At 37.3% G+C, this 15,940-nt stretch overlaps 1 protein-coding gene across 6 annotated transcripts in view; it reads right to left on the bottom strand.

Annotated features, from left to right (window-relative positions):
- The window catches only part of DGKI (diacylglycerol kinase iota), a 479,960-nt gene that overhangs the window by 115,276 nt on the left and 348,744 nt on the right, over positions 1–15,940 (bottom strand). For 4 of the 6 annotated variants that reach the window (XM_034965048.3, XM_034965050.3, XM_034965052.3 and 1 more), the window contains one exon: positions 372–425. The exons of the other annotated variants lie outside the window; for them this stretch is intronic. In XM_034965048.3, the coding sequence (XP_034820939.1) occupies positions 372–425 (54 nt within the window). The remainder of the gene's footprint in view (positions 1–371; positions 426–15,940) is intronic. 6 annotated transcript variants of the gene reach the window in all.

The following is a 15,940-nucleotide window of genomic DNA, read 5'->3' on the forward strand; positions in this document are numbered from 1 at the left end:
ATCTTACTTCCACCACCCAGTGAAGCTCTTTGGCTGTCACTGCCCATCAAGGCAACAGGTTCCTAACCCTGAGGAGCCAGAGATGAAAGCAGGGGGCCCAAAATGAGCCCACCAGAGTTAAAGCACACAGCTCAGGAGTGTTGAGCTGAGCATTGGCCCCCTAAAATATTCCAGAAATGAAGCCAGTTGACCAAACCCACCTTATACCATAATCAAACACCCAACAACACCAAAGAAAATGAAAGCAAACAAAAACCAAAAAACATCTAAAAGATAGCAACTTCAAAGACTGAAGGAAAATCAGCCCACAAAGATGAAAAAGAACCAGCGCAAGAACTCTGGCAACTCAAAAAGCCAGAGAGTCTTCTTACCTCCAAATGACTGCACTAGTTCCCCAGCAATGGTTCTTAACCAGTCTGAAATAGCTGAAATGACAGAAATAGAATCAGAATATGGACAGGAATGAAGATCATCAAGATTCAGGAGAAAGTTAACACCCAATCCAAAAATTCTAAAGAATACAATAAAATGATACAGCAGATGAAAGATGAAATGACCATTTTAAGAAATAACTAAATTGAGATGCTAGAGCTGAAAAACTCAAGAATTTCAGAATACAACTGCAAGTTATTAACAGCAGAATTGACCAGCTGAAGAATCTCAGAGCATGAAGACCAGTCCTCCAGAATAACTCAGACAAATATGAAGCAAAAAAAAAAAATGAAGCAGAATGAACAAAATGTCTGAGAAATATGGGATTATTTAAAGAGACCAAGTCTATGACTTATCAGCATCCCTGAAAGAGAAAAAGAGAAAGCAAGCAACTTGGAAAACACATTTCAGGATACCATCCATGAAAATTTCCCCAACCTTGGTAGAGAGGCCAACGTTCAAATTCAGGAAATGAAGAGAAACCCTGTGAAATATTACACAAGAAGATTATCACCAAGACACACAGTCATCAGATTCTCCAAGGAAAAAATGAAAGGAAGAAAGTTTAAGGAAGCTAGAAAGAAGGGGCAGGTCACCTACAAAGGAAACCCCATCAGGCTAACAGCTGACCTTAGAACAGAAACCCTACAAGACAGAAGAGATTAGGGGCCTATATTCAGCATTCTTAAAGAAAAGAATTTCAAACCAAGAATTCTATATTTAGCCAAACTACACTTCAAAAGCAAAGGAGAAATAAGATCCTTTTCAGAGAAGCAAATGCTAAGAGAATTCATTACCACCAGGCCTGCCTTATAAGAGGTCCTGAAGGGAGTGCTAAATATGGAAAGGAAAGGTCATTACCGGCCACTACAAAAACACGCCTAAATACACAGACCAGTGATACTATAAAGCAATCACACAAACAAATCTGCACAGTAATGAGCTAACAACACAATGACAGGATCAAATCCGCACATATTAATGCTAACTTTGAATGTAAATGTGTTAAATGCCCCATTTCAAAGGCACAGAATGGCAAGTTAGATAATGACACAAGACCCAATGGTATGCTGTCTTCAAGAGACCCAGGTCACATGCGATGACACACAAAACATCTACCAAGCAGATAGAAAACAGAAAAAAGCAGGGGTTGCTACCATAATTTCAGACAAAATAGACTTTAAACCATCACAGATCAAAAAAGACAAAGAACAACATTACATAATGGTAGAAAAACAGAGAGAAGATCCAAATAAACACAAGCAGAAGTGACACTTCTGACCCCACAGAAATATAAAACACCCTTAAAGACTACTATGAATAACTCTCTGCACACAAGCTAGAAAAACAGGAAAAAGTTGGTAAATTTCTGGAAATACACATCCTCCCAAGATTGAACCGGGAAGAAATTAAGTCCTTGAATAGTCCAATAATGAGTTCCAAAACAGAATCAGTAATAAAAAGCCTACCAACCAGAAAAAGCCCAGGGCTAGACAAATTCACAGCCAAATTCTAGCAGATGTATAAGGAAGAGCTGGTATGATTCCTACTGAAACTATTCAACAAAAAAAAAAAGAAAGAAAACTCTGAGGAGGAGAGGCTCATTCCTAACTCACTCGGTGAGGCCAGCACCATCCTGATACCAAAACCTGGCAGAGACAAAAAAAAAAAAAAAATCCTTCTTTAACATAAATGCAAAAATCCTCAGCAAAATACTAGCAAACCAAATCCAGCAACACATCAGAAAGCTAATCTACCATGGTCAAGTGGGCTTTATCCCTGCGATGCAAGGTGGTTCAACATACACGAATCAATAAATGTGATACATCATATAAATAGAACTAAAGACAAAAACTACATGATCATCTCAACAGATGTAGAAAGGGCTTTTGACAAAATTCAACATCCCTTCATGTTAAAAACCCTCAACAAACTAAGCACTGAAGGAACATGCTTCAAAATAATAAGAGTCATCTATGATAAACCCATAGCCAACATCATACTGAATGGGTAAAATCTGGAAGCATTCCCCTTAAAAATCAGAACAAGACAAAGATGCTCACTCTCACCACTTCTATTCAACATAGTACTGGAAGTTGTAGCCACAGCAATCAGGCAAGAGAAAGAAATAAAAGGCACCCAAATAGGAAGAGAGGAAATCAAACTATCTGTTTGCAGACAATAAGATTCTATACATAAAAAACCCTAGAGTCTCTGCCCAAAATCCCCTTTTTCTGATAAACAACTTCAGTAAAGTTTCAGGATACAAAATAAATGTACAAAAAATCAGTAGCATTCCTATACACCAACAACATCCAAACAGAGAACAAAATAAAAAACACAATCCTATTCACAATAGCCACAAACAAAATAAAATACCTAGGAATACAGCTAACCAGGGAGATGAAAGATCTCTATAATGACAATTACAAAACACTGCTCAAACAAATTAGAGATGACACAAACAAATAGAAAAACATTCCATGCTCATGGATAGGAAGAATCAATATCACCAAAATGGCCATACCTCCCAAAGCAATTTACAGACTCAATGCTGTTTCTATCAAACTACCAATGATATTCTTCACAGAATTAGAACAAACTATTTTAAAAATCATATGAACCAAAAAAATCCCAAATAGCCAAGGAAATAATAATAATAATAAAAAAAAAGCTGGAGGCATCACAATACTCAAAACTATACTACAAGGCTACAGTAACCAAAACAACATGATACTGGTACAAAAACAGACACACAGACAAATCAAACAGAATAGAGAGTGCAGAAATAGTGCCACACACCTACAACCATCTGATCTTCAACAAAGTCGATAAAAACAAGTAATGGGAAGAGGACTCCCTATTCAATAAATGGTGCTGGAATAACCGACTAGTCATATGCAGAGACTGAAACTGACCCCTCCCTTATACTATATACAAAAATCATCTCAATATGGATTAAAGACTTAAATTTAACACCTAGACCTATAAAAACCCTGAATGATAACCTAGGAAATATCATTCTGGACATAAGACTTGGCAAAGTTTTCATGACAAAGATACCAAATGCCATTGCAACAACAACAAAAACAACAAAAACTGACAAATAAGACCTAATTAAACTGAAGAGCTTCTGCACAGCAAGAGAAACTATCAACAGAATAAACAGACAACCTATAGAATGGAAGAAAATATTTGCAAATAATGCATCTGACAAAGGTGTAATATCCAGCACCTATAAAGAACTTAAACAAATTTACAAAAAAAAAAAGTGGGCAAAAGACATGAACAGACATATTTCAAAAGAAGACATATATCCGGCAATCAATCATAGAAAAAAAAGTTCAACATCACTGATCATTAGAGAAATGCAAGTCAAAACCACAATGAGATGCCATCTCACACCAGTCAAATTGCTATTATTAAAAAGTCAAAACATGACAGATGCTGATGAGGTTGTGGAGAAAACGGAGTGCTTATACACTGCTAATGGGAATGTAAATTATTGCAGCCATTGTGGAAAGCAGTTTGGCAATTACTCTAAGAACTCAAACAGAATTAGCACTTGACCCAGCAATCTCACTATTGGGTATATACCTAAAGGAACACAAATCACTCTAACATAAAGACACATGCACGTGTATGTTCACTGCAGCACTAGTCACAATAGCAAAGACATGGAATCAATCTAAATGCCCATCAAGGGTAGAGAGGATAAAGAAAATGTGGGACATATACACCATGCAATACTACATAGCCATTAAAAAAAAATGCGATCATGTCCTTTGCAGCAACATGGATGGAGCTGGAGGCCATTACCCTCAGCGAACTAATTCAGGAACAGAAATCGATTTAATAAGTATCACATATTCTCACTTATAAGTAGGACACAAATATTCCCCACCTTTGTGTACCCATGGACACAAAGAAGGGAACACTAGACACCAGGGCCTCCGTCATGGTAGAGAGGAGGAACGTGAGAATCAAAAAACTGCCTATCTGGTACTATGCTTACTACTTAGGTGGTGAAATAATCTGCACACTAAACACCTGTGACACAAAATTTACCTGTATAATAAACCTGCACATATACCCCTGAATCTAAAAGGTTTTTTTTTTAAATAGAAAATGAACTTGAGCAGAGAAAAACACTTTAAACATGATATCTTTAATATCCTCAGGGAGTTGAGAGAAAATGGAATGGAAATTTCCATGAAATGGAAAAATTATAATATTAAATGATACAAAGAATATGAAGGAAAACAAAGAGGAACCTCATTCAGAGAATAAAAGAGTACAAAACCCTTTGAAAATAAAAATTGGATAAAATAAATAGAGACCTCATTAGAAAAGTTAAAAGATAAAGTTGAGAAAATCTCTAAAAAAGTAGAGCAAAAATAAAAAGAGATAGAAAGTAGGAGAGAAAATCTAAAAAATTAGAAACCTAGTCCAGGAGGCCCTAATAAGAGGAGTTTCAAAAAACATCCCCATAACAGGAGTCTCAAAAAACAAAAGAAAATAGAGAATAAATATAAAAAACAAAATGAAGAATATTTCCTAAAACATTAGTTTCCAAACTGAAATGATTCACCAAATGCCAAGCACAATAACTACAGAACAATATAACATCATCTTGTTTTGAAATTGAAGAGTACTGGGGACAAAGGGAAGAATCTACAAGTTTATAGAAAGGAAAAACCAGATTATATACAAAGGATTAAAATTTGGAATGTTTTTGAACTTCTCAAAGGCAACCATACAGTAAGGAAGACAATGAAACAAGACCTTCAAAGTTCTAAGACTTTTACAGATAACCCAAACAATCAAACAAGTGCAAGAGTTGAATGAAGGACCCATGATCTGTCAAGAAGCTACTGGGTTATCTGCCCCAATAAAGTTGAATTTGCAATAAGAATGAGTGTTATATAAAATATATTGACACTATATTACCCCCTGACATGCTCTGCCTGAACCTATTCCTGACAGCAAGAGTTGGATCATAGTGAAGCAGAAAAATTCAAAGAAGCCTATTCCCTGTGATAATATATTCATTTGATAGCTAGAACTCAACTTAACACCTGCCAAGGACTGCCCAGGAGTCAGTCATTACCTTGCCCACTAAGTTCTCTTAGAATGAGTCCGTGTGCACTCTCAGAAAAACTGAAGCTCAACAATGAACTAGAGACTCTTTTCAGCTTTCTTGGGAAACTTAAGCTAAAAGTGAAAGCGTCACCTTTTCTTTACACAGGGGGATTTAGATCTGCTACTTAGTTTTTCAAAACCACTCAATATCTGGTTTAGGGATGCATACGTTGGTGGTAAATATATACCTATCAAGAGAATGGCAAATACAACGAGTAAAGTAGTTATCCCAGTAGAACAGTGAGGGGTGGTACTTGTTGTATTTCTTAGTCTAAGTGGCAGGTACACCGGTGCCTATTTTACTACTAATATTTAAACCTCTGTATTGTATATACGCACTGTGATGATTAATTTTATGTGTCAACTTGACTTGGCTAAGGGACACTCAGATATCTGGTAAAACACAATTTCTGGCTGTGTCTGTGAGAGTGTTTCCAGAAGAGATTAGCATTTGTATCAGTGGAGTGAGTAAAGAAGACCCACCCTTGTCAATGTGGGCAAGTGTCATCGTGTCATCCAATCTGCTTGGGGCCTGGATAGAACAAAAAGGTGGAATAAAAGTGAATTCTTTCTTCTTGAGTTTGGACATCCATCTTCTCCTGCCCTCTGACATCATGGCTCCTGGTTCTCTTTCCAGGACTTACACCAGCGATACCCACTCCTGCACTCCAGTTATCAGGCTCTCAGACTGGAAGATATACCACCAGCTCCCCTGGTTCTCAGGTCTTTGGGCTTGCACTGATTTACACCACTGGCTTTCCTGGTCCTCCAACTTTCAGATGGTATCCTGTGGGACTTCTTGGCCACTATAATTGCATGAGCCAATTCCCATAATAGATGTCCTGTTACATATCTACATATCCAGTTGGTTCTATTTCTCTAGAGAACCTGGACTAATACACACAAATTTGAGGACATAGCAAGAAGGCAGCCGTCTGTAAGCAAGAAAGAGAGCCCACAGCAGACCCAACCATGCCAGCATCCTGAGCTTGGACTTCCTGCCTCCAGATCTTTTAGAAATAAATGTCTGTTATTTAAGCCACCCAGTGTATAGTATTTTGTTACGGCAGCCAGAGCAAACTAAAACAACGAGGAAGCTTTGACAAATTCAGGTAATAGGAACTACACTGTGGAATTTACTGGTGATATTAAGCCCTGAGAAAATTATACTACAAATTACCCCTTTCCAGCCAAAATATAAGTCCTGCCCTAGCACCCTTCTATGGCTTCACCCTGACCTCCATTAACCCTCTTTCCCTATTTCCTGTTGGTTTAAATGTCTCATAATCCAGAATGTGATTAAATTAATTGGTTGAGAAATCCATTATACATTTTACATGTGCATGCTCTGGATTTTATGTTTGAAGTAAAATGCCCACAGGTCATACTAATTAATTTTGTCTTCTACACTTGAAGTTAGACTACTTGAACTTATTATGCAAATTTATGCCAAATAATGCATAAATGAAAACTATTCAACCTCAGCAAATTCAAAATCTTCTAGCAACCAATCCACAATTATACTCTTATATTCATAAAAAACTTTTAAAGTCTATATACACCAAGATAAAACATAACAAAATATAATTTATAAAACATAGATTTCACCACAAATTGTAAACAGCCAGATAATAAATCAAGCTCAGGGACCCTATATATGAGACTGAATTGCCCAAAGCTTTATAAACCAATGTTGTTAAAGGTTACAATGAAAGGTGCCTAGAGTTGTTTCTTAAGTTAATTTTTTATTGATACATAATAATTTTACACGTTTATGGGGTACATGAGATATTTTGATACGTGTATACAATGTATAATGATCAAACCAGGGCAATTAAGCAATCTATCACCTCAAGCATTTATCACTTCTTTATGTTAGAAGCAGTCTCAATCTTCTCTTCCTAGTATTTTGAAATATACAATAAATTATTATTAACTACTATCACCTGTGCTATAGAACCATAAAGGTTATTTATTCTATCTATCTGTATTTGCACACCCATTGACCAAACTCTCTTCACTTCCCCTTACCCCTACGCTTCCAAGTCTCTGGTAATCACTATTCTACTCTCTACCTTCAGGAGACTGACTTTTTTAGCCCCTAGATATGAGAAAGAATATGCCCTATTTGTCTTTCTGTGTCTGGATTATTTCACTTAACATACTGTCCTCCAGTTCCATCCATGTTGCTGCAAATGACAGAATTTTATTCTTTTTATGGCATAACAATAATCTATTGTGTATATATACCACATTGTCTTTATCCATTCATCCACTGATAGACACTTAGGTTGCTTCTGCATCTTGACTATTATGAATACTGCTATAATAAACTCAGGCATTCAAATATCTCTTCCATATACTGTTCCTTTCTTTTGTACCTACACATACCCAGCAGTGGGACTGCTGGATCATATGGTTAATCTATTTTTAGTTTTTTTGAGGAGGCTCCATTATGTTGTCCATGGTGGCCGTACTAATTTACATTCCCATCAACAGTGTAGAGTTTTAAGAAAACTTGATGCAGTTGGTATGATGCAAAAGACAGTCAAATAATTTCCTCAAGTGAATTATTTGTTGAAGAAAGCCAAAAGACCCTTGTAGACCAACTCTGAGGTTAAACTGCCCTACCCAGGGATGTCTAAAGCAAATTTTATTCTGGCACAACCTTTAGCACAGCATCTTTGTGCTGAATTGCATAGAGGCCAATGAAAATTCACAACAGATGGAACTCTGAGGTTAACACACATGCCAACTACATGAGCTCCCAGATGCTGAATTGAGCTAGGATCACTTTTCCTGGGCACAGCTGCTTGGAGCCTGATATGGTTTGGCTCTGTGTCCCCACCCAAATCTCATCTTGTAGCTCCCATAATTCCCACATGTTGTGGGAGGGACCTGGTGGGAGATGAATGAATCATGGGGGCAGGTCTTTCCCATGCGGTTCTCATGATAGTGAATGGGTCTCACAAGATCTGATGGTTTTAAAAATGGGAGTTTGCCTGCACAAGCCCTCTCTTAGCCTGTCGCCATTCACGTAAGATGTGACTTGCTCTCCCTTGCCTTCCCCCATAATTGTGAGGCTTTCCAGCCATGTGGAACTGTTGGTTCTCCATTAAACCTCTTTCCTTTGTAAATTCCCCAGTCTCAGGTATGTCTTTATCAGCAGTGTGAAAACGGACTAATACAGGGCCTAAGCCTGGGGGTTTAAGGAAGTAGCATTGAGAGAAGGATCGGAGTAGCTGAAGTAATTTATTTTCTTACATGAGTGAATCATACTCCACACTTCTGGAAAACCCAGATAAGCCAGAACAGACTTCCATTGCCTGTGATCTGGGAGTATGATCAAATCCATGTGATATTAAAGATACATAATTCTGTGTCATGTTGCATAGCATTGTGTCATATGATAAATTTAGGGAGGGGTGGAATAAATATGGATGAACATGAAAATGATAATACTGATTACATGATATGAAAAAGGAGGAGAAGGAAGAGAAAATGGAGGAAAAAGAGAGAAGGATGGAGGAGGAGGAAGAAGAACAAGGAAGGAGAGGAGGAGAAAGGGTAAGGGAGGGCAAGGAGGAAGGAGAAAAAATAACCTACGTTCACATAAATAATATCCCAGTTTTACTGTGTTATTTAATCTTTGCCACAATCCTGAGAGATGGATATCATTATTTCTATTTTTTAAATGAGGAAAATGAGTCTCAGATAGATAACATGCCCTAAATATTACAACCATTAAAACGGAACAACAGCTTTCATCCTAGGTTTCTCTTACTCAAGAGCCCCTGTTCTGAGCTATTCCTACTTTCCATTGAACTTGGGCTGCACAGAAGGATGGAGTTTCTACTAGCTTTCAACACTGAGCTCAGAGAAGTGAAGGCAGAAACCAGTGACAGGCTGACCAGCAGCTGAGGATGGACTCATGAGTCCCATATGTAGAGCTTCACAAGCACTAGGGAAAGGCTGTGAACAGGGAGGAAACATCTCCAGGCCTGGACAAAGGACCAGAACCATCAGACTCAGAAACTACCAGTGAAGTCAGACACATTCTCATGAACATACTTGGCAGAAATGTGGTCATTTTTAAAGGCTCCCCATTCCTCTCCTTTTCCGATAGGCCAGATTCAGGTGAACTTATAGACCATGACTCAAGCTTATCAAAACTGCTGACAGCCTTGCTATATAACCTTGTCTGTAATTTAGGGGTCACAGAATTAAAGTAAGTATTGCTTACTTTACAAAGAAATGCAACTATACAATTGTGAGCAGATGCTAATTATTATTGGGACAATAGAGATAACAAGAGTACCTAGAATTTAATCAAGATTATTACAGAAAATCACTGTGACTTGTTTTGCTATTAAAATCCTTACAACAGAATTTCCAATACTGAACTGAAGACCTCAATGACAGTTAACACAAACCAAACATAAAACAAAACCCACGTTCTCACTTGAGGTGTGAAAAGTTCATGACATCAGAGGCACAAGCTATTCAAAGGTGTTTCCCAAGGTTTTTTGATGTCGTGTTTACTTAACAGTATTAGTTTTCAGTCTGGCTAGCTTGTGATATTATCAATTTGGTAGTTTTGCTATAGTACATATTCTCATACCATTCATTTTAATGTTTAATTATCCTTGGTCAATAACTACATTCAGGAAAATTACAATTCCAGATACTTTTGATTATTTTTATTGCTCAATGAGCTTAGCTTCCCCTTGGTTCTTTTACAATATAGTATGTAAAGGCCCAATGTACTGAGAAAGATCATATTATCTACCCCACTGGGTTACTGTGAAGATTAAGTCCTACCTATAAAAAACATCCTATATTCACTCCTCTAAGCCTCATTTAATTCATCATTTTTACCCTTAATTCTATTATCAACATGTACTGCCCTTTCATAAATTCCCAAACCAATTTCAGCAGACTATATGTGAGAACATTTTATAGCAGATAATGTGTTGTGCCAAAGTCTCTAGAGTCTAAACTAAAGCATGTAAATAAAAGAATCAACCAAACCTACAAGGAGATGAGGGGAATCACAGCTGCCTGCTTGATGACACAGGCCAAGGCCCTAAGAGCCAAAGCAGAAAGAGCCACCTTTCACACTAAGTCCAAGTGAAAGTGATAATGGGATTTATAAAAAGGGAGAATACTCACAGCAGTTAATTCATTCTCTGCAAGGTACCATGATGTGTTCAGCAAGATGTCATTGTGGAAATAAAGAGCTGAGAGCTCAGCATTTTTTAAAAAAGATTTAATTATGTGACATTGCTGTTACAGTGCAATTACTGTTAAAATAGAATTGCAGCCATATGAAGCCATTGACCTATTCAAAGCACAAACAAACTATCTTCAATAGGATCATTATAAGAAGGTGTGATATCTTAGAGAAAAGCTTCTCAGAAACCACTGTGTTTGCAAAGACTGGGCTTTAAGTTTTAAATATATATATATGAATTGTGGAGGCTTTTTAAAAAAGGTTATCACCTTCTGAAAAGAACAATAAATATAATCACAGAATTAAAAAGTCAGAAAATAGGAAACGTATTGAACAATATGGTAAACCATCAAAATATAGATAGTCATCTTAGAATAAGCTTATTAACACTATGTATATACACATTTTAAAAACTTGACATTTCCTTAAGCATCAATTTTAGATTTACTAACATAATCAATAGAGTTTATGCAAGTACTTGGTATCATTTAATCAACCTATACATAGTATTAAGAAACCAATAGCCTTTTAAAAAAAACCCATTGCCTAGAAAATAACATAGGAGAAAAGCTAGATAAGCTTGGTATGGCAATGACATTTTAGATACAACACCAAAAGCATGATCCATGAAAGAAAAAAATGGTTAAGTCACACTTCATTAAAATGAAAACTTCCACTCTGTGAAAAGAGAGTGTTAAGAAAATGAAAAATTAGCCACAGACTGGGTGAAAATCTTTGCAAAACATGTATCTGATAAAAGACTGGTATCCCATCATTCTAAGCAAACTATCACAAGGACAGAAAACCAAATACCGCATGTTCTCACTCATAGGTGGGAGCTGAACATTGAGAACACATAGACAAAGGGCGGGGAACATCGCACACTGGGGCCTTTCTGGGGGTGGGGGGATGGGGGAGGGATAGAAGAAAAAACAAAAAGAAAACTGATCTTAAATTTTGCACAAGTTTCTGAAAAAAGAAAAGAAAAGAAAAGACTGAGGCCACAGGACAGAAGGAAGCTGGTTGTCCCAGGTGGACATAATGATGCCTTCTCCTCATGATACTCTCCTACCTCTTGGAGAGAACGTGCATTGAGAAGCTCAACCTTGGTCTCAGCAAGGCTCACCAAATCAATAATCAGATCTGAGCAATGGAAAATACTCAGAGAAACCATCTCATTTATGCTGTTGTAGTTGGTTCATGTCATATCTAATTCATTCTGTCTTGAAACAGGAGAATTACCCTAGATACAAATTGTGAGTGAATACAGGGAGAAAGCTTAGTAAATAAATGCAAATTAGAATATTCACTTCTTTTAAAATAAGATTAAAAAATAATGTTCAATGCTGGCAAGGGTGCCATGAAATCAATTGTTTCAGAGTGTAAATTTGTGCACTTTGACAGTAGGTACTAGTATTCCTAAATGTTCTGTAACTCTGCAATCCACATCTAGGAGCCTATAACAAAGAATCCATAAGAGATGCAAAAAAAAAAAAAAAGGACTGGTACCCAAAAAATACATAGAATTCTTAAAACTCAACAATAAGAGAGCCAATTAAAAAACTGGGCAAAAGATCTAAATAAAATCTGATGAAAAGAAAATATAGGCAGCAAATACGGTCATCGAAAGATGCTCAAAATCTTCTGTCATCAGAGAATTGCAAATTAAACAACAAAGATACCACTACACACCTAATAGAATGGCTAAAATTAAAAAAAACTACCACCACCAAATGCTGGTGGGGATGTGGAGCAATAGGAACATTCATTCATTGCTGGTGGAAACACAAAACAGCACAGCCACTTTGAAAGACAGCTTGGCAGTTTCTCACAAAACTAAACATACTCTTACCATGCAATCTAGCATCAGCTCCTTGGTATTTACTCAATGGAGTTGAAAATTATGTCCACATAAATATCTGCACATGAATGTTTATAGCACCTTTATTCGTAATTGCCAAAACTTGTAAGCAACTAATATGTCCTTTGGTAGGTGAACAGATAAATTGTGGTATGTCCAGACAATGGAATATTATTCAACAATAAAAAGAAACGAGCTATAAAGCAAAGACAAGACATGGGGGTATTTTAAATGAAGATTGCTAAGTGAAAGATGCCAATTTGAAAGGCTACATGGTGTATAATTCCAATTATGTGAAATTCTGGAAAGGGCAAAAACTATGCTGACAATAAAATAATCAGTGGTTGCCAAGGGCTTGGGAGAGGAAGGGAGAAATGAAAAGACATAATACAAGGTATTCCTTGTGAAATATTCTGTACAATACGGTAATAATGACGGCATGTCATTACACATTTGTGAAAGTCCATAGAATTATATGACAAAAGAGTGAATCCTAATGTACACTATGGGATTCAGGCAATAATAATGTATCAGTATTGGCTCATCAATAGTAACAAATGAACCACATTAATGCAAAATGTTAATAAAGGGGAGAACTGTGTGTGGATAGGTTGGGGTAGGGGACGGTTGAGAGGATATATGGAATTCTCTGTACTTCCTACTTACTTTTTCTGTAAACTTAAAACTGCTCTGAAAAATAGTCTTAGTTAAAAAGAAACAGAAAAATCAAGAGAAAAAGAAAAGAAAAAGAACCTGTTCTGAGTTTTCTATAGACAGATACTTTGTCTATAGGAAATATAATATGGGAGGATGTAAAGACAAGTGGGATCTTTCTTTTTACCTCATTAGTTCCAAATGTGCCAAGGTTATCATGGAACTACAATTCTTACTTGATGGCTGATAAGAATTAGATAGAATCGGTTTGCAATATGGTATTTCAATCCAATTTTTCCCTGCTGTGGGTCACAGGTCCATTTTACAACCACCTGGTCATCGTTAATTTCCCACTGCTCACCTGGAACCAATGGGGAGCAACGAATGGGCATATTAGCATTCAAAAGGAAACATAACATCCCGAGAACTTTATACCTTGCCATGCCATGTCTGGGACCTGTCAGCAGTTTCACAACTCCTAGTCCTTAAGATTAAAAGTAATTATAGAGTTTGGATTCCCTAGCTTGAGCTAAACCAGGTCCTGTCTATAGTCCATTAAAAATGTCGTCCACAAGATAAAAGTAAATTATGTAGTTTTCATTGGATTCTATTCAAGGATAAGATTTCTGAGTGCTTTCCAGAAACTAACAGGTTCTCTAGAAATTTGGGTTTCCAAGTACAGATCCAATTCTGCTTTTATCATGATAGTATACTACCTAAGTGGGCAACATAAGGAACACGCAACTCACTTAAAAAAAATCCTCTTAAATGCTTATGGCATTGATAATCTTGAATAGTAACTCATGGTTTCTATTTTCATTAATTTGGTAAATATATATTGCATATACAAAGAATTATGCCACAATATTTTTCACGTCTATAAGTCATTCACTTAATCATTTTAGCAAATGGGTTTTAAGGACTTTCTGGTGCTGGGGACAACTCTAGTGTCAGCAGTTGGTCACAGAAGGCTGAGTAAGACATGGTACCTGCCCTCAAGGAGTTTACAGAATTGGAGGAGGAGGGGAGTACATGAAAACATCCTACTGATGATATCTTTGTGGCAGGAATTGGATAGACATGTACTCCACGTGTTTAGAATCCAGAAGGGCTACACATTCCCCAAGACCAGACACTCTTCCACGAGGAGCTGTGAAGAAAATAAGGTGGATTGACAAAAGGAACAAGAGTTTTTGAGACAAAAGGAAATTATCTCAGACCACCCTTAGGCTCTAAGGAACCACAGCACAAAAAGAAGAAAAGGAAATGTTCAGGAATTAGGAAGGTAGGTAGGTACAGAGTAGAGTAGGGTGAGGCTAAGACCGGAGGTTTGATTTTTATACTAAGAAGTTGAGACTTTATTCTCAAAAGGATGGGTAGATACTAATAGGTTTCCAACAGAAGGTGAAGGTTCCAGATGTACACTGACCAAAACAGCTTTCATGTTTCCCTTAGCATGATGGAACTTTAGACAGGTTTCTTTCTTTTTTTTTTTTTTTGAGACAGAATCTCACTCTGTCGCCCAGGCTGGAGTGCAGTGGCACAATCTTGGCTCACTGCAAGCTCTGCCTTCCCGGTTACTCCATTCTCCTGCCTCAGCCTCCTGCATAGCTGGGACTACAGGCACCCACCAACATGTCCGGCTAATTTTTTGTATTTTTAGTAGAGACAGGGTTTCACCGTGTTAGCCAGGATGGTCTTGATCTCCTGACCTCGTGATCCGTCCACCTCGGCCTCCCAAAGTGCTGGGATTACAGGCGTGAGCCACCGCGCCCGGCCGACAGGTTTCTTCTTGATTATATGGCTCTGAACACTTGTTTCTTAGAGCATTTACTTTAGCAAACTTTCCATTGTAAATCCTTTCTCTGCCCCTTTGAGATGTATGTAAATCTGCTCCCAGACTCATGCCAAATTTTACAACCCAGGAATGTCTTTCTCCAGGAGCTAGAAGTCATTTTTTGAAATGTAAACATCATGAAAGACAGAGCCCCTCTCTCTCAGGCTCTGTGGGTGGGTAAGAGCCTAAATAATTATTGGTAATAAGAGACAATTAGCAAACACAGATGCCTAGTTACAGAAAAATCAAGAGAAAGGGAAAAGAAAAAGAAACTGTTCTGAGTTTGCTATGGACAGATACTTTGCTGATGAGATCATCCTGACATAGAACAATTATCAGTACCTATTTCGTTACTCATAGCATTCACATTACTCAGGAAGTCAAAAGGATGGTGGAAATAAGGAACTCAAGGAGGAGAGGCAGGGGACTAGAGAAAAGAAACAAATTCCTAAGGGAGGATGTAAAGACAAGTGGAATCTTTCCTTTTATTTTGTTAGTTTCAAATGTGCCAAGGTTATCAAAAAACTACAATTCTTACTTGATGGATGACAATAATTAGATACAATGGGTTGGCAATTGACCAACCTCCCCACAACATCCTCCAGTACTTTTCCACTCGCTCATCCCAGTGCCTAAAAATCTCCCAACTTTTTCTTGGACAAAATGTTAGAAAAATCATTGGGAGTAATACGGAAGACAAATTGATGAAAAATAAGGTGAGTGACTGGAGGATGAGTGAGGAAGCTAACACAGTCAATGAGCTGAGCAATGGTGAGGTCTG

Source organism: Pan paniscus, chromosome 6, assembly GCF_029289425.2.
Source record: "Pan paniscus chromosome 6, NHGRI_mPanPan1-v2.0_pri, whole genome shotgun sequence".
NCBI lineage: Eukaryota > Metazoa > Chordata > Mammalia > Primates > Hominidae > Pan > Pan paniscus.